Source organism: Babylonia areolata, chromosome 21 (assembly GCF_041734735.1).
Source record: "Babylonia areolata isolate BAREFJ2019XMU chromosome 21, ASM4173473v1, whole genome shotgun sequence".
Lineage (NCBI taxonomy): Eukaryota > Metazoa > Mollusca > Gastropoda > Neogastropoda > Buccinidae > Babylonia > Babylonia areolata.
Genome location: NC_134896.1, coordinates 2,486,385 through 2,512,210, shown reverse-complemented (window position 1 = coordinate 2,512,210; position 25,826 = coordinate 2,486,385). Strand labels below are relative to the sequence as shown.

Genomic DNA, 25,826 nt, shown 5'->3' with positions numbered 1-25,826 from the left:
CAGTTACTGCTGTGGTTCTCTGTGGCCAGCATGTAATGATGACGATGATGATGATGATGATGATTGTTCCAGTTACTGCCGTGGTTCTCTGTGGCCAGCATGTAATGATGACGATGATGATGATGATGATGATGATGATTGTTCCAGTTACTGCTGTGGTTCTCTGTGGCCAGCATGTAATGATAATGATGACGATGATGATGCTGATGATGATGATGTGTTCCAGTTGCTGCCGTGGTTCTCTGTGGCCAGCATGTAATGATGACGATGATGATGATGATGATGATGATGATGATGTGTTGCAGTTACTGCTGTGGTTCTCTGTGGCCAGCGTGTAATGATGACGATGATGATGATGATGATGATGATGTGTTGCAGTTACTGCTGTGGTTCTCTGTGGCCAGCATGTAATGATGATGATGATGATGATTGTTCCAGTTACTGCTGTGGTTCTCTGTGGCCAGCAGTGAGCCATGGCCATGGACACCGATGAGCAGTGAAGTGGAAAGAGCCAACCTGATAGTGCTCTCTGTCAATGGGTCTGTGTGTGTGGGTGTGGGTGTGGGTGTCAGTGTGGGTGTCAGTATTGGTGTCTGTATATACATGCATAGGTTGTGTGTTTATGTATGTTTCTATGTGTACACACTCGTGTGTGTTTGTGTGTCTGTGTGTACATGCACTAGGTGTGTGTGTGTGTGTTTTCTTATGTGTGTGCATATTCAGCGTGTGTGTTTATGTGTCTGTGTACGTACGCGGGGTGTGTGTTTATGTGTCTGTGTGTACGTATGCGGGGTGTGTGTGTGTCTGTGTGTACATACTCAGGGTATGTGTCTATGTATGTGTATAGATACTCAGGATGTGTGTTTATGTATGTGTCTGTGTGTACATACTTGGGGTGTGTGTTTATGTATGTGTCTGTGTTTACATACTTGAGGTGTGTGTTTATGTGTCTGTGTGTACATACTCAGGGTGTGTGATTATGTGTTTGTGTCTACATACTCAGGGTGTGTGTATGTGTCAGGTGTGTACATACTCAGGATGTGTGTGTATGTGTTTGTGTCTACATACTCAGGGTGTGTGTATGTGTCAGGTGTGTACATACTCAGGATGTGTGTGTATGTGTTTGTGTCTACATACTCAGGGTGTGTGTATGTGTCAGGTGTGTACATACTCAGGATGTGTGTGTATGTGTCTGTGTGTACATACTCAGGGTGTGTGTTTCTGTGTCTTTGTGTACATACTCAGGGTGTGTGTTTATATATGTGTGTACATACTCAGGGTGTGTGATTATGTGTCTGTGTGTACATACTTGGGGTGTGTGTTTATGTGTCTGTTCATGCACATGGTGTGTTTATGTGTCTGTGTGTGTCTGTGTGTACATACTCAGGGTGTGTGTTTATATATGTGTGTACATACTCAGGGTGTGTGATTATGTGTCTGTGTGTACATACTTGGGGTGTGTGTTTATGTGTCTGTTCATGCACATGGTGTGTTTATGTGTCTGTGTCTACATACTCAGGGTGTGTGTTTATATATGTGTGTACATACTCAGGGTGTGTGATTATGTGTCTGTGTGTACATACTTGGGGTGTGTGTTTATATATGTGTGTACATACTCAGGGTGTGTTTTTTTTGTCTCTGTGTACATACTCGGGATGTGTGTTTATGTATGTGTCTGTGTACCTGCACATGGTGTTGGTTTATGTTTCTGTGTGTGTCTGTGTGTACATGCACATGGTGTGTTTATGTCTGTGTGTACATGCACATTGTGTTTAAGTCTGTGTGTACATGCACATGGTGTGTTTATGTCTGTGTGTACATGCACAGGGTGTGTTTATGTCTGTGTGTACATGCGCATGGTGTGTTTAAATGTCTGTGTGTACATGCACATGGTGTGTTTATGTCTGTGTGTATATGCACATTGTGTGTGTTTATATGTCTTTGTGTACATGCACATGGTGTGTGTTTATATGTCTGTGTATACATGCACATGGTGTGTTTATGTCTGTGTGTACATGCACATGTGTGTGTGCTTATGTCTGTGTGTCTGTGTGTACATGCATGGGATGTTTATGTCTCTGTGTGTACATGCACATGGTGTGTTTATGTCTGTGTGTATATGCACATGGTGTGTTTATGTCTGTGTACATGCACCGGGTGTGTTTATGTCTGTGTGTACATGCACAGGGTGTGTTTATGTCTGTGTGTATATGCACATGGTGTGTTTATGTCTGTGTGTATATGCACATCTTTGTCAGGTCAGGGGCATAGTCCTTGCTACTGGTACCATGTAACCCAGTACTACCTGCCGCATTTGAAGTCTCCCAACGACGGACCAGGCAACCTTTCCCAACGGCTGTGAAGACGGAAGAGGATGACCAAAGGACAGGGGGAGCTCTTATCCTTGGCTGGAAGTCCTCCTAGGAGACGGAACTCCGAAGAAAAAACCTGCACCTGCCAAGGCCGTCCTACACGTGGCAGTATCTGCACCTGCGGGACTGTGAGTGTCGGTAGGCGAGAGATTGGGGAAGGGACTGCACAACTCCTCCTCACTAAAAAAAAAAAGTCACCTGTGCTGGTCAGGTAACCAGACTAATGTCAGAATGACAAGCTAGCCCTTCAACACTCCCATTTTCCAAACCCTGCGGCGATGGAGAAGTGGTAAAGGGGACAGGCAGAGGATGCTGCTGGCAGTTGCTTGTCACGACTCTGCATGAAGGAAGCAGGGCTCAACTTCTGGAGACGTTTTCCCTTGCAACACCTGTGGGAAGTGCTGCGCATCCAGAATCAGCCTCTTCTCCCATATGAGGACACACACCGACAGATAAGCCTGCCTGCCTACTCATCCGTCAGTCCGATGGGAGACTCCATCATGTGTCTGTGTGTCCATGAAAAGGGTGTGTTTATGTTTGTGTCACAGTGTCACTTGGTGTGTTTATATGTGTGTTCCTGTGCAGGATGTGTGAAAGTGTTGGTGTGTACATGTGTCATGCTTGTATTTGTTGTATGTGTGAGTGTGAGTATGTATATGTGAAGGAGAGAGAAGAAACAGGGGAAATGTATGTATGTTTCTGTTTGTATGTATTGGTAATGTGTGTGAACATTGAATGTTTAAAAAAAAATCAGTGTGTGTCTGTGCATGTTTGAAATTGTATTGAAGTGTGTTGTCATGTTTTCACAAGTGACTTAGACATTGTCCTTGAGGTGTGTGATCAAGGACTAATTGTAACGTTGTCCTTGAGGTGTGTGATCAGTGACTGATTGTAACAGACATTGTCCTTGATGTGTGTGATGAGTCGCTAATTGTAACATTGTCCTTGAGGTGTGTGTTCAGTGACTAATTGTAACATTGTCCTTGAGGTGTTTGGTCAGTGACTAATTGTAACATTGTCCTTGTATGTGTTCAGGGACTAATTGTAACATTGTCCTTGTGTGTGTTCAGGGACTAATTGTAACATTGTCCTTGAGGTGTGTGTTCAGTGACTAATTGTAACATTGTCCTTGAGGTGTTTGGTCAGTGACTAATTGTAACGTTGTCCTTGTGTGTGTTCAGGGACTAATTGTAACATTGTCCTTGAGGTGTGTGTTCAGGGACTAATTGTAACATTGTCCTTGAGGTGTTTGGTCAGTGACTAATTGTAACGTTGTCCTTGAGGTGTTTGGTCAGTGACTAATTGTAACGTTGTCCTTGAGGTGTTTGGTCAGTGATTAATTGTAACGTTGTCCTTGAGGTGTGTGTTCAGGGACTAATTGCAACAGAAATTGTTCTTGAGGTGTTTGGCCAGTGCCTGTAACAGACAGTTTCTGCCTTGTGTTTTCAGACCATTCATTGAAGTCTTAACCCACGGAAGAACTGAATGTGACCCTGTGTATGCTGGATTCAGGTCAGGAATGTGTGTGTGTGTGTGTGTGTTTGTGTGTGTGTGTGTTGTGTGTGTGTGTGTCTTTGTCTGCGTGTGTGTGTGTGTGGGGAGACATGACCATGCTAATGCTTTATGACAGACTTTAGCAGTTTTCTTGCGCTGTTCCCTATGTCTAAGCACTGGAATGAAGAACTAGAAACAGTTATAGTTAACTGCTAAATGGCTGATTCAGAGGTGTGCCATGACAGCTGTACCCAGCCTGACAGACTGTACAGGTGTTAATGGGTGAATGGTGTGATGACAGCTGTATCCAGCCTGACAGACTGTACAGGTGTTAATGGGTGAATGGTGTGATGACAGCTGTACCCAGCCTGACAGACTGTACAGGTGTTAATGGGTGAATGGTGTGATGACAGCTGTATCCAGTTGACAGACTGTACAGGTGTTAATGGGTGAATGGTGTGATGACAGCTGTATCCAGCCTGACAGACTGTACAGGTGTTAATGGGTGAATGGTGTGATGACAGCTGTATCCAGTTGACAGACTGTACAGGTGTTAATGGGTGAATGGTGTGATGACAGCTGTATCCAGCCTGACAGACTGTACAGGTGTTAATGGGTGAATGGTGTGATGACAGCTGTATCCAGCCTGACAAACTGTACAGGTGTTAATGGGTGAATGGTGTGATGACAGCTGTATCCAGCCTGACAGACTGTACAGGTGTTAATGGGTGAATGGTGTGATGACAGCTGTATCCAGCCTGACAGACTGTACAGGTGTTAATGGGTGAATGGTGTGATGACAGCTGTATCCAGCCTGACAGACTGTACAGGTGTTAATGGGTGAATGGTGTGATGACAGCTGTACCCAGCCTGACAGACTGTACAGGTGTTAATGGGTGAATGGTGTGATGACAGCTGTATCCAGCCTGACAGACTGTATCAGGTGTTAATGGGTGAATGGTGTGATGACAGCTGTATCCAGCCTGACAAAGTGTACAGGTGTTAATGGGTGAATGGTGTGATGACAGCTGTATCCAGCCTGACAGACTGTACAGGTGTTAATGGGTGAATGGTGTGATGACAGCTGTATCCAGCCTGACAAAGTGTACAGGTGTTAATGGGTGAATGGTGTGATGACAGCTGTATCCAGCCTGACAGACTGTACAGGTGTTAATGGGTGAATGGTGTGATGACAGCTGTATCCAGCCTGACAAAGTGTACAGGTGTTAATGGGTGAATGGTGTGATGACAGCTGTATCCAGCCTGACAAAGTGTACAGGTGTTAATGGGTGAATGGTGTGATGACAGCTGTATCCAGCCTGACAGACTGTACAGGTGTTAATGGGTGAATGGTGTGATGACAGCTGTATCCAGCCTGACAAAGTGTACAGGTGTTAATGGGTGAATGGTGTGATGACAGCAGTACCCAGCCTGACAAAGTGTACAGGTGTTAATGGGTGAATGGTGTGATGACAGCTGTACCCAGCCTGACAGACTGTACAGGTGTTAATGGGTGAATGGTGTGATGACAGCTGTATCCAGCCTGACAGACTGTACAGGTGTTAATGGGTGAATGGTGTGATGACAGCTGTATCCAGCCTGACAGACTGTACAGGTGTTAATGGGTGAATGGTGTGATGACAGCTGTATCCAGCCTCACAAGCTGTACACAGTGGAGCAGAGTGCTGGTGCCAGGGGCGACGTCACTGCACGTGCCTGTGTCATGGAAATTGTCCATAGCAAAGTGAGCCTGGCTTTGTGTTGTTGTTGCTGTTGTTGTTTGTGTGTTTGTGAGTGTGTGTGTATGTGCTTGTGTGTGTGTACATGAGAGTATGTGTGTGTGTGTGGAGGATGTGTATGGGTGTGTTTGGATGAGAGAGAGAGAGAGAGAGAGTGTGTGTGTGTGTGGAGGGTATGTTTGTGTGTGTTTGGGTATTTGTGTGTATATGTATGTGTGTGTGTGTGCGTGTGTGTGTGTATGCATGTGTGTATGTGTGCGCACACCGTGACTGCCCTCCACTCTGACGTTGTGACAGATGCAGAAGGTTGCAGTGGTGACCATTCCCCTGAAGGGCGGGGTGACATGTCAGGCCAGGAACCCTGCAGAGGACAAGTTGCTGCTGGGCTGCTCCGACGCCTCTCTGGTACCTCACTCTGCTGCCACTGCCGGCTTTGCTGTACCCTGTCTTTCTTTCCTGTCTACTGTCATTGCTGTACCCTGTCTTTCTTTCCTGTCTACTGTCATTGCTGTACCCTGTCTTTCTTTCCTGTCTACTGTCATTGCTGTACCCTGTCTTTCTTTCCTGTCTACTGTCATTGCTACAGCCTGTCTTTCTTTCCTGTCTACTGTCATTGCTGTCATTGCTACAACCTGTCTTTCTTTCCTGTCTACTGTCATTGCTGTCATTGCTACAACCTGTCTTTCTTTCCTGTCTGCTGTCATTGCTACAACCTGTCTTTCTTTCCTGTCTACTGTCATTGCTGTCATTGCTACAACCTGTCTTTCTTTCCTGTCTACTGTCATTGCTACAACCTGTCTTTCTTTCCTGTCTGCTGTCATTGCTACAGCCTGTCTTTCTTTCCTGTCTACTGTCACTGCTACAACCTGTCTTTCTTTCCTGTCTGCTGTCATTGCTACAACCTGTCTTTCTTTCCTGTCTGCTGTCATTGCTACAACCTGTCTTTCTTTCCTGTCTACTGTCATTGCTACAACCTGTCTTTCTTTCCTGTCTACTGTCATTGCTACAACCTGTTTTTCTTTCCTGTCTACTGGCATTGCTACAACCTGTCTTTCTTTCCTGTCTACTGTCATTGCTACAACCTGTCTTTCTTTCCTGTCTACTGTCATTGCTGTCATTGCTACAACCTGTCTTTCTTTCCTGTCTACTGTCATTGCTGTCATTGCTACAACTTGTCTTTCTTTCCTGTCTACTGTCATTGCTACAACCTGTCTTTCTTTCCTGTCTGCTGTCATTGCTGCAACCTGTCTTTCTTTCCTGTCTACTGTCATTGCTACAACCTGTCTTTCCTGTCTACTGTCATTGCTACAACCCATCTTTCTTTCCTGTCTACTGTCATTGCTACAGCCTATCTTTCTTTCCTGTCTACTGTCATTGCTGTCATTGCTACAACCTGTCTTTCTTTCCTGTCTACTGTCATTGCTTTCATTGCTACAACCTGTCTTTCTTTCCTGTCTACTGTCATTGCTGTCATTGCTACAACCTGTCTTTCTTTCCTGTCTACTGTCATTGCTGTCATTGCTACAACCTGTCTTTCTTTCCTGTCTACTGTCATTGCTGTCATTGCTACAACCTGTCTTTCTTTCCTGTCTACTGTCATTGCTGTCATTGCTACAACCTGTCTTTCTTTCCTGTCTACTGTCATTGCTGTCATTGCTACAACCTGTCTTTCTTTCCTGTCTACTGTCATTGCTACAACCCATCTTTCTTTCCTGTCTACTGTCATTGCTACAACCTGTCTTTCTTTCCTGTCTACTGTCATTGCTGTCATTGCTACAACCTGTCTTTCTTTCCTGTCTACTGTCATTGCTGTCATTGCTGCAACCTGTCTTTCCTGTCTACTGTCATTGCTGTCATTGCTGCAACCTGTCTTTCTTTCCTGTCTACTGTCATTGCTACAGCCTGTCTTTCTTTCCTGTCTACTGTCATTGCTACAACCTGTCTTTCCTGTCTACTGTCATTGTTACAACCTGTCTTTCTTTCCTGTCTACTGTCATTGCTACAACCTGTCTTTCCTGTCTACTGTCATTGCTACAACCTGTCTTTCTTTCAGTGCTACAGCCTGTCTTTCTTTCCTGTCTACTGTCATTGCTACAACCTGTCATTCTTTCCTGTCTACTGTCACTGCTTTCATTGCTGCTGTGACTGTGTGGATGGGGGTCTGTGTGGATGGGGGTCTGTATAGGTGGGTGGGGTTGATGGGTGAAGGGTCCCTCTATCATTCCTTGGGGAGACCATAGATGAAGTAGTGTGTTGTGGGGGATGTTGTTTGGCTGTGTGACGGTCTTGGTTTGACCGCTGCATGTATTCTTTGACATGTCATAGCGCACGCGTGTGTGCGTGTGTGTGTGCATTGCAGGTGATGTATGATCAGCGCAAAAAAGTCACTCTCTTCACCCGAGCAGCAGTGGTCAGTATGAGCATCCTTTAGTTCTCTGTGTTTATTGCACTTCTAATTCTCCATTTTTCTGCTCTTCTGCTGTGCTTTTGTTCACATCAAAAGGATATCAAGGAGCACTCAGACAAGACAAAATCTCTATCACTGATGGTTTTAGATGTGTAAGATACATTCTGTTTTTACGAACAGTGGAACAGAAATTAGAATCATCCAGCGTCAGGTGTATTGACCTGACTTCATTCCTCTGTATCTGTCTCCCTCTCACTCACACAGGTGTTTGATTGAGGTGCCTATTATGTATGCACGCAGGCACATGCATTTATATGCACATGCAGGTGTGGTCATGCATGCACACATGTCGGTATATACTGATGCATGCATGCATGTTTGTAGGTATGCATATGCACACACACACACACACACACATGCACGCACATCCACACACATACACACATGCGCGCACACATGCACATACATACACACACACGCTCGCACAAAAGCACATACACACACACATGCAGCATAAACACTATACATACATATGCACAGACATTCATGCATACGCTAAATAATCTCATTACTATTAATTTTATTGGTATTATTAATATTAAAAGATGTCTCTATAGCATGTGAAAATGACCAGCCATGAAAATTAATTTTTTTAAACAAATATTGCACATGATTTAGTTAGAAAAGATAGGTGTTGTATACAAGATAGCAGGTGACGGTGTTTAGTTTAAAAGGACAGGTGTTGTATACAAGACAGCAGGTGACAGTATTTAGTTAGAAAAGACAGGTGTTGTATACAAGACAGCAGGTGACAGTCTTTAGTTAGAAAAGACAGGTGTTGTATACAAGACAGCAGGTGACAGTGTTTAGTTAGAAAAGACAGGTGTTGTATACAAGACAGCAGGTGACAGTATTTAGTTAGAAAAGACAGGTGTTGTATACAAGACAGCAGGTGACAGTATTTAGTTAGAAAAGACAGGTGTTGTATACAAGACAGCAGGTGATAGTGTTTAGTTAGAAAAGACAGGTGTTGTATACAAGACAGCAGGTGACAGTATTTAGTTAGAAAAGACAGGTGTTGTATACAAGACAGCAGGTGATAGTGTTTAGTTAGAAAAGACAGGTGTTGTATACAAGACAGCAGGTGACAGTATTTAGTTAGAAAAGACAGGTGTTGTATACAAGACAGCAGGTGACAGTGTTTAGTTAGAAAAGACAGGTGTTGTATACAAGACAACAGGTGACAGTATTTAGTTAGAAAAGACAGGTGTTGTATACAAGTCAGCAGGTGACAGTGTTTAGTTTAAAAGGACAGGTGTTGTATACAAGACAGCAGGTGTTTAGTTTAAAAAGACAGGTGTTGTATACAAGACAACAGGTGACAGTGTTTAGTTAGAAAAGACAGTGTTTAGTTAGAAAAGACAGGTGTTGTATACAAGACAACAGGTGACAGTGTTTAGTTAGAAAAGACAGGTGTTGTATACAAGACAGCAGGTGACAGTGTTTAGTTAGAAAAGACAGGTGTTGTATACAAGACAACAGGTGACAGTATTTAGTTTAAAAGGACAGGTGTTGTGTACAAGACAGCAGGTGACAGTATTTAGTTAGAAAAGACAGGTGTTGTATACAAGATAGCAGGTGACGGTGTTTAGTTTAAAAGGACAGGTGTTGTATACAAGACGGCAGGTGACAGTATTTAGTTAGAAAAGACAGGTGTTGTATACAAGATAGCAGGTGACGGTGTTTAGTTAGAAAAGACAGGTGTTGTATACAAGACAGCAGGTGACAGTATTTAGTTAGAAAAGACAGGTGTTGTATACAAGACGGCAGGTGACAGTATTTAGTTAGAAAAGACAGGTGTTGTATACAAGACAGCAGGTGACAGTATTTAGTTAGAAAAGACAGGTGTTGTATACAAGACGGCAGGGGACAGCACAGGTATGCAGTAGCCTGTCACTGTTGATTCCAGCTGCCGACAAGTTTGGCCTGGCATCCAGGAGGAACCATTGTCTTTGCTGCCAGCAGTCGTGGCGACATCCAGGTGAGAGAGAGGGACAGATACTCGTAGCACAGATTGTTGTCCGGTCAGCAAATGCTCCCTTAAAACATTGGGAGTCAGGGTTTGACTGACTGACGGTCAGCACAACTCAGTTTTGTTTACACTTAGGGACATGATACTCTGCACATAAGGTCATAGGTTAGGATTCTTCAGACATGGGGCCATGATTCTCTGTACATAGGGTCAATGGTTAGGATTCTCCAGACATAGGGCCATGATTCTCTGTACATAGGGTCAATGGTTAGGATTCTCCAGACATAGGGCCATGATTCTCTGAACATAAGGTCAATGGTTAGGATTCTCCAGACATAGGGCCATGATTCTCTGCACATAGGGTCATTGGTTAGGATTCTCCAGACATAGGGCCATGATTCTCTGTACATAAGGTCAATGGTTAGGATTCTCCAGACATAGGGCCATGATTCTCCAGACATAAGGTCAATGGTTAGGATTCTTTAGGCATAGGGCCATGATTCTCTGCACATAGGGTCATTGGTTAGGATTCTCCAGACATAGGGCCATGATTCTCTGTACATAGGGTCATTGGTTAGGATTCTCCAGACATAGGGCCAAGATTCTCTGCACATAAGGTCAATGGTTAGGATTCTCCAGACATAGGGCCATGATTCTCTGTACATAGGGTCATTGGTTAGGATTCTCCAGACATAGGGCCATGATTCTCTGCACATAGGGTCATTGGTTAGGATTCTCCAGACATAGGGCCATGATTCTCTGCACATAGGGTCATTGGTTAGGATTCTCCAGACATAGGGCCATGATTCTCTGTACATAGGGTCATTGGTTAGGATTCTCCAGACATAGGGCCATGATTCTCCAGACATAGGGTCATTGGTCATGATTTTTTAGGCATAGGGTCATGATTATCTGAACATAGGGTCATGATTCCCTAGACATAGGGTCACAGTTATCTAGACATAGGGTCATTGGTTATGATTCTTTAAGCATGATTGTTTGTACATGTGACAGCAGGTGTGTGATTGATGTTTGTACCTGTAATCACACATGTGTGATTGATGTTTGTATCTGTGACGACAGGTGTTTGATGTTTCTGCATGTGATAACAGGTGTGTGATTGGTGTTTCTACCTGTGACAACAGGTGTGTGATTGATGTTTCTACCTGTGACGACAGGTGTGTGATCGCTGTTTCTACCTGTGATGACAGGTATGTGATTGATGTTTCTGCTCGTGACAACAGGTGTTTGACATGGCCCTCACACCCCTGCGAGTGCAGTTTGCCACAGAGGATCCTGAACCAGAAAGGTTCCTGAAAATCAGCCGCCTCTTCAGGTACCACTCGTCTGTCTTGTGCCAGGGAACGGGGTTTCTTTGTCAGTCAGGCAGAGATCTTATATTTTTTTTCAGAATTTATTTTCTTGGGGTTTTTCATTGTTGGTGTTGTTTGACTGCTGCTTCTGAATGGGAAAGTGTGTTGCAAGAAGATCTGCTACCTTACTTAATATGGCACTGATACATAGACAGTGATGACCTATTATGGCACTGACAAATAGCGATGGTAATGACCTAATATAGCACTGACACTTAGCAGTAGTGGTGACCTGGTATGGCACTGACACCAGCGACAATGGTGACCTAATATGGTACAGCCACAGAATGACAGTGATGACCTAATATGGTACTTGAAGTGGAATGGATGGCTTAAAAGCAACATAAATGACCTAAAAGAGACAGTAATGACCTAAAAGTGACATGAATGACCTAAAAATGACAGGGACAGTGTAATATAGTACTGACACAAATTGACAGATGACCTAATATGGTACAGACACAGAGCAACAGGAATGACCTAAGAGCAACAAGAATGATGACCTAAAAGTGACAGGAATGACCTAAAAAGAGCAGGAATGACCCAAAAGCAACAGGAATGACTTAAAGTGACAGGAATGATCTAAAAGTGACAGGTATGATCTGAAAGCAGCAGGAATGATCTAAAAGTGACAGGAATGATTTAAAAGTGACAGGAATGACCTAAAAGTGACAGGAATGACCTAAAGTGACACAAATGACCTAAGAGCAACATGCATGACCTAAAATCGACATGAATTACCTAAAAGCAACAGGAATGATCTAAAGCCGACAGGAATGACCTAAAAGTGACAGGAATGACCTAAAGTGAATGACCTAAAGTGACAGGAATGACATAAAAGCGACAGGAATGACCTAAAGTGACAGGAATGACATAAAAGCGACAGGAATGACCTAAAGTGACAGGAATGACCTAAAAGCGACAGGAATGACCTAAAGTGACAGGAATGACCTAAAAGCGACAGGAATGACCTAAAGTGACAGGAATGACCTAAAAGTGACAGGAACAGCCTAAAAGCGACACAAATTGACAGATGACCTAATATGGTACAGACTCAGAGCAACAGGAATGACCTAAGAGCAACAAGAATGATGACCTAAAAGTGACAGGAATGACCTAAAAAGAGCAGGAATGACCCAAAAGCAACAGGAATGACTTAAAGTGACAGGAATGATCTAAAAGTGACAGGAATGACCTAAAAGTGACCGGAATGATTTAAAAGTGACAGGAATGACCTGAAAGTGACAGGAATGACCTAAAGTGACACAAATGACCTAAGAGCAACATGCATGACCTAAAATCGACATGAATTACCTAAAAGCAACAGGAATGATCTAAAGCCGACAGGAATGACATAAAAGTGACAGGAATGACCTAAAAGTGACAGGAATGACCTAAAGCGAATGACCTAAAGTGACAGGAATGATCTAAAGGTGACAGGAATGACCTAAAGTGACAGGAATGGCCTAAAGTGACAGGAATGACCTAAAAGCGACAGGAATGACCTAAAAGTGACAGGAATGACCTAAAAGTGACAGGAATGACCTAAAAGCAACAGGAATGACCTAAAGTGACAGGAATGACCTAAAAGTGACAGGAACGACTTAAAAGTGACAGGAATGACCTAAAGCGACAGGAATGACCTAAAGTGACACGAATGACCTAAAGTGACAGGAATGATCTAAAGTGACAGGAATGACCTAAAAGCGACAGGAATGACCTAAAGTGACACGAATGACCTAAAGTGACAGGAATGACCTAAAGTGACAGGAATGATCTAAAGTAACAGGAATGACCTAAAAGCGACAGGAATGACCTAAAAGCGACAGGAATGACCTAAAGTGACATGAATGACCTAAAGTGACAGGAATGACCTAAAAGCGACAGGAATGACCTAAAGTGACAGGAATGACCTAAAGTGACAGGAATGATCTAAAGTGAAGGAATGATGTAAAGGGCCAGGAATGATCTAAGAGCGACAGGAATGACCTAAAAGCGACAGGAATGACCTAAAGTGACACAAGTGACCTAAAGTGACATCAATGACCTAAAGTGACAGGAATGACCTAAAGTGACAGGAATGATCTAAAGTAACAGGAATGATCTAAAGTGAAGGAATGATGTAAAGGGCCAGGAATGATCTAAGAGCGACAGGAATGACCTAAAAGCGACAGGAATGACCTAAAAGCGACAGGAATGACCTAAAGTGACATGAATGACCTAAAGTGACAGGAATGACCTAAAAGCGACAGGAATGACCTAAAGTGACATGAATGACCTAAAGTGACAGGAATGATCTAAAGTAACAGGAATGATCTAAAGTGAAGGAATGATGTAAAGGGCCAGGAATGATCTAAGAGCGACAGGAGTAAAGTTGTTTCACTGTGATGGTGTGTGTGCAGAACATCTATGAGCCTCAAGTCGATGGACTGGTGTCTGTTTGACCCGCAGAGTTCAGAGTGCGTCACGGACTACATGGACGCCATGTTCCTCACTTTTGACAGGTGTGATGTCTGTTTGTCTGTTCACTGACAGGTGTGACGTCTGTTTGTCTGTTCACTGAGAGGTGTGACATCTGTTTGTTCACTGACAGGTGTGACATCTGTTTGTCTGTTCACTGACAGGTGTGATGGCTGTGTGTCTGTTGACTGACAGGTGTGATGTCTGTGTGTCTGTTCTCTGACAGGTTTGACATTTGTGTGTCTGTTGACTGACACGTGTGACGTCTGTGTGTCTGTTCTCTGACAGGTGTGATGTCTGTCTGTGTTCACTGACATGTGTGACGTCTGTGTGTCTGTTGACTGACAGAGGTCCAGAAATAACAGAGAGGAGGACTGCTTTCAGAGGTCCAGAAATAACAGTTGGAGGACTGCTTTCAGAGGTCCAGAAATAACAGTTGGAGGACTGCTTTCAGAGGTCCAGAAATAACAGTTGGAGGACTGCTTTCAGAGGTCCAGAAATAACAGTTGGAGGACTGCTTTCAGAGGTCCTGAAATAACAGAGAGGGGAGGACTGCTTTCAGAGGTCCAGAAATAACAGTTGGAGGACTGCTTTCAGAGGTCCAGAAATAACAGAGAGGAGGACTGCTTTCAGAGGTCCAGAAATAACACAGGGGAGGACTGCTTTCAGAGGTCCAGAAATAACAGTTGGAGGACTGCTTTCAGAGGTCCAGAAATAACACAGGGGAGGACTGCTTTCAGAGGTCCAGAAGTAACAGTTGGAGGACTGCTTTCAGAGGTCCAGAAATAACAGTTGGAGGAAATAACAGTTGGAGGACTGCTTTCAGAGGTCCAGAAATAACAGAGAGGAGGACTGCTTTCAGAGGTCCAGAAATAACAGATAGGGGAGGACTGCTTTCAGAGGTCCAGAAATAACAGTTGGAGGACTGCTTTCAGAGGCCCCCCCGCCCTCCTCCTGCTCCAGCTGGGCGTGGTGAGTCGCGAGCGGCTGTCGCCGGGGGAGCTGACCAGGGAGTACCTGAAGGCAGGCCAGCTGGACCAGGCCGTCAGTCTGCTCTCTGCCCTCAGCTGGGACACAGATGGCTCCACCTGCTACTCCTGCCTCTCCGCCATCGTCAACTTCCTTCTCCGACAGCCACTCAATGCCGACAGGGAAGGTGGGGACAGCATGGGGGGGGGGGGGGAGAGCAAGGTAGGGGAGGTGGGGGACAGCATGGGGGGGAGGTGGGGGATAGCATGGGGATGGGGGATAGCATGGGGGGAGATGGGGGATAGCATGGGGGTGGGGGATAGCCTGGGGGGGAGGATAGCATGGGGGGGGTTTGGGAATAGCATGGGGGGGGAGGATAGCATGGGGGGGTGGGGTGGGGATAGCATGGGGGAGACGGGGGATAGCATCGGGGAGAGGTGGGGGATAGCATAGGGGGGGAGGTGGGGGATAGCATGGGGGAGGCGGGGGATAGCATAGGGGGGGAGGTGGGGGATAGCATGGGGGTGGCGGGGGATAGCATAGGGGGGGAGGTGGGGGATAGCATGGGGGTGGCAGGGGATAGCATAGGGGGGGAGGTGGGGTATAGCATGGGGGTGTGTGGTGGGGATAGCATGGGGTGGGGATAGCATGGGGGGAGGTGGGGGATAGCATGGGGGGAGGTGGGGGATAGCATGGGGGTGGGGGATAGCCTGGGGGGGAGGATAGCATGGGGGGGGGGGGGTTTGGGAATAGCATGGGGGGGGAGGATAGCATGGGGGAGACGGGGGATAGCATGGGGGGGAGGTGGGGGATAGCATAGGGGGGGAGGTGGGGGATAGCATGGGGGAAGCGGGGGATAGCATAGGGGGGGAGGTGGGGGATAGCATGGGGGTGGCGGGGGATAGCATAGGGGGGGAGGTGGGGGATAGCATGGGGGGGTGGCGGGGGATAGCATAGGGGGGGAGGTGGGGGATAGCATGGGGGTGGCGGGGGATAGCATAGGGGGGGAGGTGGGGGATAGCATGGGGGGGTGGGGTGGGGATAGCATGGGGTTGGGATAGCATGGGGGGAGGTGGGGGATAGCATGGGGGGAGGTGGGGGATAGCATGGGAGGTGGTGGGGGATAGCATGGGGGGGAGGTGGGGGATAGCATGGGGGGGAGGTGGGGGATAGCATGGGGTGGTGGTGGGGGATAGCATGGGGGGAGGTGGGGGATAGCATGGGGGGAGGTGGGGGATAGCATGGGGGGGAGGTGGGGGATAGCATGGGGGGGTGGCGGGGGATAGCATAGGGGGGGAGGTGGGGGATAGCATGGGGGTGGCGGGGGATAGCATAGGAGGGGAGGTGGGGGATAGCATGGGGGGGTGGGGTGGGGATAGCATGGGGTAGGGATAGCATGGGGGGAGGTGGGGGATAGCATGGGGGGGAGGTGGGGTATAGCATGGGGGGGAGGTGGGGGATAGCATGGGGGGAAGGTGGGGGATAGCATGGGTGGGAGGTGATAATATTAATAATAATACATAGTTTTTCTATGGCGCGATATCCAGTACCAATGCTGCTCAAAGCGCCTTACATCATCCAGTTGACTATAAACATGCCTTAAAAACCACATCAACCACTATCTGACAATGGAAAACATCCAGTGTGTTCATATGAATGAAAAAGTACACTTAAGAGATGAATCAGATTATAAAAGCTGTGAAGTAAATAAGGCTTAGATTAAAACAAAATGCATTTCATAGAACACACACATACACACACACACACACACACACACACACACACACACACACACACACACACACACACACACACACACACACACACACACACACACATATATAGATGTCCCTCCCTTACAGACACACACACAGACACACAAACACACACACGTTGACATTAAATATCAACTGCACTAAAAACAAAATTGCATAAGCATTAAGATAAATCTTATTTTCTAACATAGAATTCTGTTCGGACATACTAACATGCCTACACACTTACACACACATACCAGAGCACTGTACCCTCACAAACACATGCACGCACGCACGCACGCACGCACACACACACACATATTAAAAATAACGAGGGACGCTCACTCAGTCTGGCTCCGCGACTAAGCCATTATTGTCAGTAGTAGGGGGCTTAGTAGGTGGTGTCCTAAGTACGTTAAAACAGAAAAGGCACCACTGAACACCACCGAAGTGACTCAGCAGCAGTGCAGGGTCTCTTCCGGTGTGTGGCCTCCTGGCGACCTAACATCGACAGTTCCCTGTGGACTGCCGACGCTAGAACTGCGAAGGACGAACCCGGGTGTGGCCGTGTATGGGGGAATCTAAATGAGCGGCGTGAGAGTAATGGCACTGAAACGGTGCAGATGATGGGGCAGAAAAAAAAAAAAAAAAAGAGATAGAAAAAATGCCATCACATCTAAGACCAAAACTACATAAAATACACAGTGCTTTAAAACAGGACTATGAAAATACTAGTACAAAGATAGTTGCTCCACAGCCCAGCTAGAGGCAGCCCTGGCCACGTTCTATGCCCCCAAGCCAGCCGTGTCAGAGGTCACCATCATGGAGTACCGTGACCCCATCTCCCGCCTGGCACGACGGTTCTTCCACCACCTGCTGAGGTACGCTCGCTTCGACAAGGCCTTCCTCCTGGCTGTGGACATCGGGGCCAGGGACCTCTTCATGGTGAGTCAGTCACACTTCTTCAGGGTGAGTCACGCCTCTTCATGGTGAGTCAGTCACACTTCTTCAGGTGAGTCGCGCCTCTTCATGGTGAGTCAATCACACTTCTTCAGGGTGAGTCGCGCCTCTTTATGGGCATTCACTCCTCTTCTTGTTGATGCGGGGTGTCAGACGTCTTCAGGGTGAGTCAGACCACTTCAGGGTGAGTCAGACTTTTTAAGGGTGAGTCAGACCTCTTCAGGGTGAGTCAAGGTGAGTCAGACCTCTTCAGGGTGAGTCAGGGTCAGACCTCTTCAGGGTGAGTCAAGGTGAGTCAGCCCTCTTCAGGGTGTCATGGTGAGTCAGACCTCTTCATGGTGAGTCAGGGAGTCAGACCTCTTCAGGGTGAGTCATGGTGAGTCAGACCGCTTTAGGGTGAGTCAGACCTCTTCAGGTGAGTCAGACCTCTTCAGGGTGAGTCAAGGTGAGTCAGGCCTCTTCAAGGTGAGTCAGACCTCTTCAGGGTGAGTCAAGGTGAGTCAGGCCTCTTCAAGGTGAGTCAGACCTCTTCAGGGTGAGTCAGACCTCTTCAGGGTGTCAGACCTCTTCAGGTTGAGTCAGACCTCTTCAGGTGAGCCAGACCTCTTCAAGGTGAGTCAGACCTCTTCAGGTGAGCCAGACCTCTTCAGGTGAGTCAAGGTGAGCCAGACCTCTTCAGGTGAGTCAAGGTGAGTCAGACCTCTTCAGGTGAGCCAGACCTCTTCAGGTGAGTCAAGGTGAGTCAGACCTTTTCAAGGTGAGTAAGACCTCTTCATGGTGAGTCAGACCTTTTCAAGGTGAGTAAGACCTCTTCAAGGTGAGTCAGACCTTTTCAAGGTGAGTCAGACCTCTTCAAGGTGAGTCAGACCTTTTCAAGGTGAGTCAGACCTCTTCATGGTGAGTCAGGGTGTCAGACTTCTGGTTGAGTCATGGTGAATCAGACCTCTTCAGGGTGTCAGACCTCTTCAGGTTGAGTCAGACGTCTTGTTGAGTTGGGTGAGTCAGACATCTTCAGGGTGTGTCATGGTGAGTCAGACCTCTTCATGGTGAGTCAGGCCAGACCTCTTCATGTTGAGACATGGGCCTACAATTTGAATGAGTTTTTAAAAATAATTCTTATACATTTTTAGAGACTTTCTGTTGAGATGATATCAGAGATTGGAGAGCTCTGTGTGTCTGTTGTTGTTGTTGTTACCAGGACTGCAGAGAAAAGACGCATACATGTGAAGTTGACATGGTGTGGAAAGATGGAATGGCACGCTTTGTTGATGTGGTCATGACTGCAAGTGATGTTGACATGGAGTGGAGAGGTGGGATGACGTGTTGTTGATGTGTCATGACTAAACATGACGTTGACCCGTGTTTTTGTGTGTCAGGATTACACGTGACGATGATATGGAGTGGAGAGATGGAACGACACGTGTTTTTGTGTGTCAGGATTACATGTGACGATGATATGGAGTGGAGAGATGGAATGACACGTGTTTTTGTGTGTCAGGACTGCATGTGACAATGACATGAAGTAGACTACACATGATTGACATGGAGTGGACAGATGGAATGACACGTGTTGTTGTGTGTCAGGACTACACATGATTGACTTGAGTGGACAGATGGAATGACACGTGTTGTTGTGTGTCAGGACTACACATGATTGACTTGAGTGGACAGATGGAATGACACGTGTTGTTGTGTGTCAGGACTACACATGATTGACTTGAGTGGACAGATGGAATGACACATGTTGTTGTGTGTCAGGACTACACATGATTGACAGGACTACACATGATTGACTTGAGTGGACAGATGGAATGACACGTGTTGTTGTGTGTCAGGACTACACATGATTGACTTGAGTGGACAGATGGAATGACACGTGTTGTTGTGTGTCAGGACTACACATGATTGACTTGAGTGGACAGATGGAATGACACGTGTTGTTGTGTGTCAGGACTACACATGATTGACTTGAGTGGACAGATGGAATGACACGTGTTGTTGTGTGTCAGGACTACACATGATTGACTTGAGTGGACAGATGGAATGACACGTGTTGTTGTGTGTCAGGACTACACATGATTGACTTGAGTGGACAGATGGAATGACACATGTTGTTGTGTGTCAGGACTACACATGATTGACTTGAGTGGACAGATGGAATGACACGTGTTGTTGTGTGTCAGGACTACACATGATTGACTTGAGTGGACAGATGGAATGACACGTGTTGTTGTGTGTCAGGACTACACATGATTGACCTGAGTGGACAGATGGAATGACACGTGTTGTTGTGTGTCAGGACTACACATGATTGACTTGAGTGGACAGATGGAATGACACGTGTTGTTGTGTGTCAGGACTACACATGATTGACCTGAGTGGACAGATGGAATGACACGTGTTGTTGTGTGTCAGGACTACACATGATTGACCTGAGTGGACAGATGGAATGACACGTGTTGTTGTGTGTCAGGACTACACATGATTGACCTGAGTGGACAGATGGAATGACACGTGTTGTTGTGTGTCAGGACTACACATGATTGACTTGAGTGGACAGATGGAATGACACGTGTTGTTGTGTGTCAGGACTACACATGATTGACATGGAGTGGACAGATGGAATGACACGTGTTGTTGTGTGTCAGGACTACACATGATTGACATGGAGTGGACAGATGGAATGACACGTGTTGTTGTGTGTCAGGACTACACATGATTGACCTGAGTGGACAGATGGAATGACACGTGTTGTTGTGTGTCAGGACTACACATGATTGACCTGAGTGGACAGATGGAATGACACGTGTTGTTGTGTGTCAGGACTACACATGATTGACCTGAGTGGACAGATGGAATGACACGTGTTGTTGTGTGTCAGGACCTGCATTACATGGCTCAGGACAAAGGGGAGACGGCCCTTGCTGAGGTGGCCAAGAGGAAGGCCCAGCAGGCACACGCTGAGGCCATAGGTGAGTTGTCCCCCCTGCCTTCAGGTAGTCATCCCACCTGCCTTCAGGTAGTCATCCCACCTGCCTTCAAGTAGTCATCCCACCTGCCTTCAGGTAGTCAATCGCCCTGCTTCAAGCGAGTCATCCCCCCTGACTCATCTGTAGGTTAGTTTTCCCCTCTGCCTTCATATGAGTCATCCCCGCTGTCTTCAGGTAGTCATCCCCGCTGTCTTCATGTGAGTCATCCCAGCTGTCTTCAGGTAGTCATCCCCGCTGTCTTCAGGTAGTCATCCCTGCTGTCTTCAGGTAGTCATCCCCGCTGTCTTCAGGTAGTCATCCCAGCTGTCTTCAGGTAGTCATCCCTGATGTCTTCAGGTAGTTATCCCAGCTGTCTTCAGGTAGTCATCCCCGCTGTCTTCAGGTAGTCATCCCTGCTGTCTTCAGGTAGTCATCCCTGATGTCTTCAGGTAGTTATCCCAGCTGTCTTCAGGTAGTCATCCCCGCTGTCTTCAGGTAGTCATCCCTGCTGTCTTCAGGTAGTCATCCCTGCTGTCCAGGTAGTCATCCCTGCTGTCTTCAGGTAGTCATCCCTGCTGTCTTCAGGTAGTCATCCCTGATGTCTTCAGGTAGTTATCCCAGCTGTCTTCAGGTAGTCATCCCCGCTGTCTTCAGGTAGTCATCCCTGATGTCTTCAGGTAGTTATCCCAGCTGTCTTCAGGTAGTCATCCCCGCTGTCTTCAGGTAGTCATCCCAGCTGTCTTCAGGTAGTCATCCCTGCTGTCTTCAGATAGTCATCCCTGATGTCTTCAGGTAGTTATCCCAGCTGTCTTCAGGTAGTCATCCCCGCTGTCTTCAGGTAGTCATCCCCGCTGTCTTCAGGTAGTCATCCCTGCTGTCTTCAGGTAGTCATCCCCGCTGTCTTCAGGTAGTCATCCCTGCTGTCTTCAGGTAGTCATCCCTGCTGTCTTCAGGTAGTCATCCCAGCTGTCTTCAGGTGTCTTCAGGTAGTCATCCCCGCTGTCTTCAGGTGTCTTCAGGTAGTCATCCCCGCTGTCTTCAGGTAGTCATCCCTGCTGTCTTCAGGTAGTCATCCCAGCTGTCTTCAGGTGTCTTCAGGTAGTCATCCCCGCTGTCTTCAGGTGTCTTCAGGTAGTCATCCCCGCTGTCTTCAGGTAGTCATCCCTGCTGTCTTCAGGTAGTCATCCCTGATGTCTTCAGGTAGTTATCCCAGCTGTCTTCAGGTAGTCATCCCCGCTGTCTTCAGGTAGTCATCCCTGCTGTCTTCAGGTAGTCATCCCTGCTGTCTTCAGGTAGTCATCCCTGATGTCTTCAGGTAGTTATCCCAGCTGTCTTCAGGTAGTCATCCCCGCTGTCTTCAGGTAGTCATCCCCGCTGTCTTCAGGTAGTCATCCCTGCTGTCCAGGTAGTCATCCCTGATGTCTTCAGGTAGTCATCCCAGCTGTCTTCAGGTAGTCATCCCAGCTGTCTTCAGGTAGTCATCCCAGCTGTCTTCAGGTAGTCATCCCTGATGTCTTCAGGTAGTCATCCCCGCTGTCTTCAGGTAGTCATCCCTGCTGTCCAGGTAGTCATCCCCGCTGTCTTCAGGTAGTCATCCCAGCTGTCTTCAGGTAGTCATCCCCGCTGTCTTCAGGTAGTCATCCCTGCTGTCTTCAGGTAGTCATCCCAGCTGTCCAGGTAGTCATCCCAGCTGTCTTCAGGTAGTCATCCCTGCTGTCTTCAGGTAGTCATCCCAGCTGTCTTCAGGTAGTCATCCCAGCTGTCTTCAGGTAGTCATCCCAGCTGTCTTCAGGTAGTCATCCCCGCTGTCTTCAGGTAGTCATCCCAGCTGTCTTCTTCAGGTAGTCATCCCAGCTGTCTTCTTGTGAGTCATTGTGAGTCATCCCAGCTGTCTTCAGTTAGTCATCCCAGCTGTCTTCAGGTAGTCATCTCTGCTGTCTTCAGGTAGTCATCCTGTCATCCCCACTGTCTTCAGGTAGTTATCCCCCTGTCTTCAGGTAATCCCGTCTTCAGGTAGCCATCCCCCTTCAGGTAGTCATCCCCCTGACTTAAGGTAGTCATCCCCCTTCAGGTAGTCATCCCCCTTCAGGTAGCCATCCCCCTTCAGGTAGCCATCCCCCTTCAGGTAGTCATCCCCCTGTCTTCAGGTAGCCATCCCCCTTCAGGTAGTCATCCCCCTTCAGGTAGCCATCCCCCTGTCTTCAGGTAGTCATCCCCCTTCAGGTAGTCATCCCCCTTCAGGTAGCCATCCCCCTTCAGGTAGTCATCCTCCTGCCTTCAGGCCTTCAAGTAGTCAAACCTGCCTTCAGGTAGTTATCTCCCCGCCTTCAGGTAGTCATCCCCCCTTGCCTTCAGGTAATCATTCCCCTTCAGGTAGTAATCTCCCTGTCTTCAGGTAGTTATCTGCCTGCCTTCAGGTAGTCATCCCCCCTTGCCTTCAGGTAATCATCCCACTTCAGGTAGTCATCACCCTGTCTTCAGGTAGTCATCCCCCTTGTCTTCAGGTAGTCATCCCTGTCTTCAGGTAGTCATCCCCCTGCCTTCAGGACTTCAAGTAGTCATCCCTGCTTTCAGGTAGTCATCTTCCTGCCTTCAGTGCCTTCAGGTAGTCGTCCCACCTGTCTTCAGGTAGTCATCCCCCCTGTCTTCAGGTAGTCATCCACTGTCAAACAGCCCAGCGAGTATTCCAGTGTTGCCAGGATTGTCTGTTTGCCTTGTTGATATTCCTGTCAGTGTTGACAGGATTGTCTGTTTGCCTTGTTGATATTCCTGTCAGTGTTGACAGGATTGTCTGTTTGCCTTGTTGATATTCCTGTCAGTTTTGACAGGATTGTCTGTTTGCCTTGTTGATATTCCTGTGTTAGTGTTGCCAGGATTGTCTGTTTTGTTGATATTCCTGTGTCAGTGTTGCCACGATTGTCTGTTTTGTCAGGTTGATATTCGTGTATCAGTGTTGCCAGGATTGTTTTGTCATGTTGATATTCCTGTCAGTGTTGACAGGATTGTCTGTTTGCCTTGTTGATATTCCTGTCAGTTTTGACAGGATTGTCTGTTTGCCTTGTTGATATTCCTGTCAGTTTTGACAGGATTGTCTGTTTGCCTTGTTGATATTCCTGTTAGTGTTGACAGGATTGTCTGTTTGCCTTGTTGATATTCCTGTCAGTTTTGACAGGATTGTCTGTTTGCCTTGTTAATATTCCTGTCAGTTTTGACAGGATTGTCTGTTTGCCTTGTTAATATTCCTGTCAGTTTTGACAGGATTGTCTGTTTGCCTTGTTGATATTCCTGTTAGTGTTGACAGGATTGTCTGTTTGCCTTGTTAATATTCCTGTCAGTGTTGACAGGATTGTCTGTTTGCCTTGTTAATATTCCTGTCAGTTTTGACAGGATTGTCTGTTTGCCTTGTTGATATTCCTGTTAGTGTTGACAGGATTGTCTGTTTGCCTTGTTGATATTCCTGTTAGTGTTGACAGGATTGTCTGTTTGCCTTGTTAATATTCCTGTCAGTGTTGCCAGGATTGTCGGTTTGTCATGTTGATATTCCTGTCAGGGTTGTCTGTCATGTTGATATTAGTGTCAGTGTTGCCAGATTGTCTGTTTGTCATGTTGATATTCCAGTCAGTATTGCCAGGATTGTCTGTTTTGCCTTGTTGATATTCCTGTATCAGTGTTGCCAGGATAGTCTGTTTTTCATGTCAACATTTCCGTGTCAGTGTTGCCAGGATTGTCATGTTCATATTCCTGCGTCAGTGTTGCCAGGATTGTCTGTAATGTTTATATTCCTGTGTCAGGGTTGTCTGTAATGTTCATATTCCTGTATCAGTGTTGCCAGGATTGTCTGTCTTATTCCTCTGTCAGTGTTGCCAGGATTGTCTGTCATGTTCATATTCCTGTGTCAGGGTTGTCTGTCATGTTTATATTCCTGTATCAGTGTTGCCAGGATTGTCTGTCTTATTCCTGTGTCAGTGTTGCCAGAATTGTCTGTCATGTTGATATTTCTGTGTCAGTGTTGCCAGGATTGTCTGTCATGTTTATATTCCTGTGTCAGGGTTGTCTGTCATGTTTATATTCCTGTATCAGTGTTGCCAGAATTGTCTGTCTTATTCCTGTGTCAGTGTTGCCAGAATTGTCTGTCATGTTGATATTTCTGTGTCAGTGTTGCCAGGATTGTCTGTCATGTTTATATTCCTGTGTCAGTGTTGCCAGGATTGTCTGTCATGTTGATATTTCTGTGTCAGACACTCTGGATCTGCTGGACAATGGACTTGTCCTGGATAATGGATACCCTCGTCACCATGGTGACCAAGCAGATGGACGACAGCCCCATCTTGAGGAGAACATTGTGGATCAGGTCAAGGCCAGGGTCATTTTGATTGGGTTATGTGGGGGTTCAGGGTCAAGGTGTCTGTGATAGGGTCATGTGGGGGTTCAGGGTCAAGGTGTCTGTGATAGGGTCATGTGGGGGTTCAGGGTCAAGGTGTCTGTGATAGGGTCTTGTGGGGGTTCAGGGTCATGTTGACAGGGTCACGTGGGGATTCAGGGTCAAGGTGTCAGGGATAGGGTCATGCAGGGGTTCAGGGTCATGTGATGAGATCATGTGGGGGTTCAGGATCAGTGACAGGGTTATGTGTGAATGACACAGGGTGTGTGTGAAGACGTGTCAGTGATACGGAAGACATGGATGTCAGTGTGTGAATGACACAGGGTGTGTGTGAAGACGTGTCAGTGATACGGAAGACATGGATGTCAGTGTGTGAATGACACAGGGTGTGTGTGAAGACGTGTCAGTGATACGGAAGACATGGATGTCAGTGTGTGAATGACACAGGGTGTGTGTGAAGACGTGTCAGTGATACGGAAGACATGGATGTCAGTGTGTGAATGACACAGGGTGTGTGTGAAGATGTGACAGTGATACGGAAGACATGGATGTCAGTGTGTGAATGACACAGGGTGTGTGTGAAGACGTGTCAGTGATACGGAAGACATGGATGTCAGTGTGTGAATGACACAGGGTGTGTGTGAAGACGTGTCAGTGATACGGAAGACATGGATGTCAGTGTGTGAATGACACAGGGTGTCTGACATTGTCATTGGCATTGATGCATGGTGTTGTGGTTTGTTGGAGCACATTGCCAGTGGTCTTGGGGCAGGAATATCGTAGCTGACCCTCATGTCCGAGATCCCTACCCCTATCCATCACCGGGGACCCACTGGGTTGGGGATGGTTGCCCTGCTACTCAAGTAGTTGTAGCCTGTTCCTGGAAACAGGGTGTGTGTGTGTGTGTGTGTGT

General features: G+C 46.8%; 1 protein-coding gene across 2 annotated transcripts in view; it reads left to right on the top strand.

The window, feature by feature from the left end:
- LOC143295674 (WD repeat-containing and planar cell polarity effector protein fritz homolog) overlaps positions 1–25,826 on the top strand; it is a 77,502-nt gene that overhangs the window by 39,131 nt on the left and 12,545 nt on the right. For both annotated transcript variants that reach the window (XM_076607288.1, XM_076607287.1), the window contains exons 10-21: positions 439–539; positions 3,822–3,884; positions 5,511–5,610; positions 5,903–6,010; positions 7,965–8,015; positions 9,982–10,053; positions 11,289–11,380; positions 13,820–13,921; positions 14,813–15,033; positions 17,361–17,548; positions 20,445–20,535; positions 24,771–24,883. In XM_076607288.1, the coding sequence (XP_076463403.1) occupies positions 439–539; positions 3,822–3,884; positions 5,511–5,610; positions 5,903–6,010; positions 7,965–8,015; positions 9,982–10,053; positions 11,289–11,380; positions 13,820–13,921; positions 14,813–15,033; positions 17,361–17,548; positions 20,445–20,535; positions 24,771–24,883 (1,302 nt within the window). The remainder of the gene's footprint in view (positions 1–438; positions 540–3,821; positions 3,885–5,510; positions 5,611–5,902; positions 6,011–7,964; positions 8,016–9,981; positions 10,054–11,288; positions 11,381–13,819; positions 13,922–14,812; positions 15,034–17,360; positions 17,549–20,444; positions 20,536–24,770; positions 24,884–25,826) is intronic.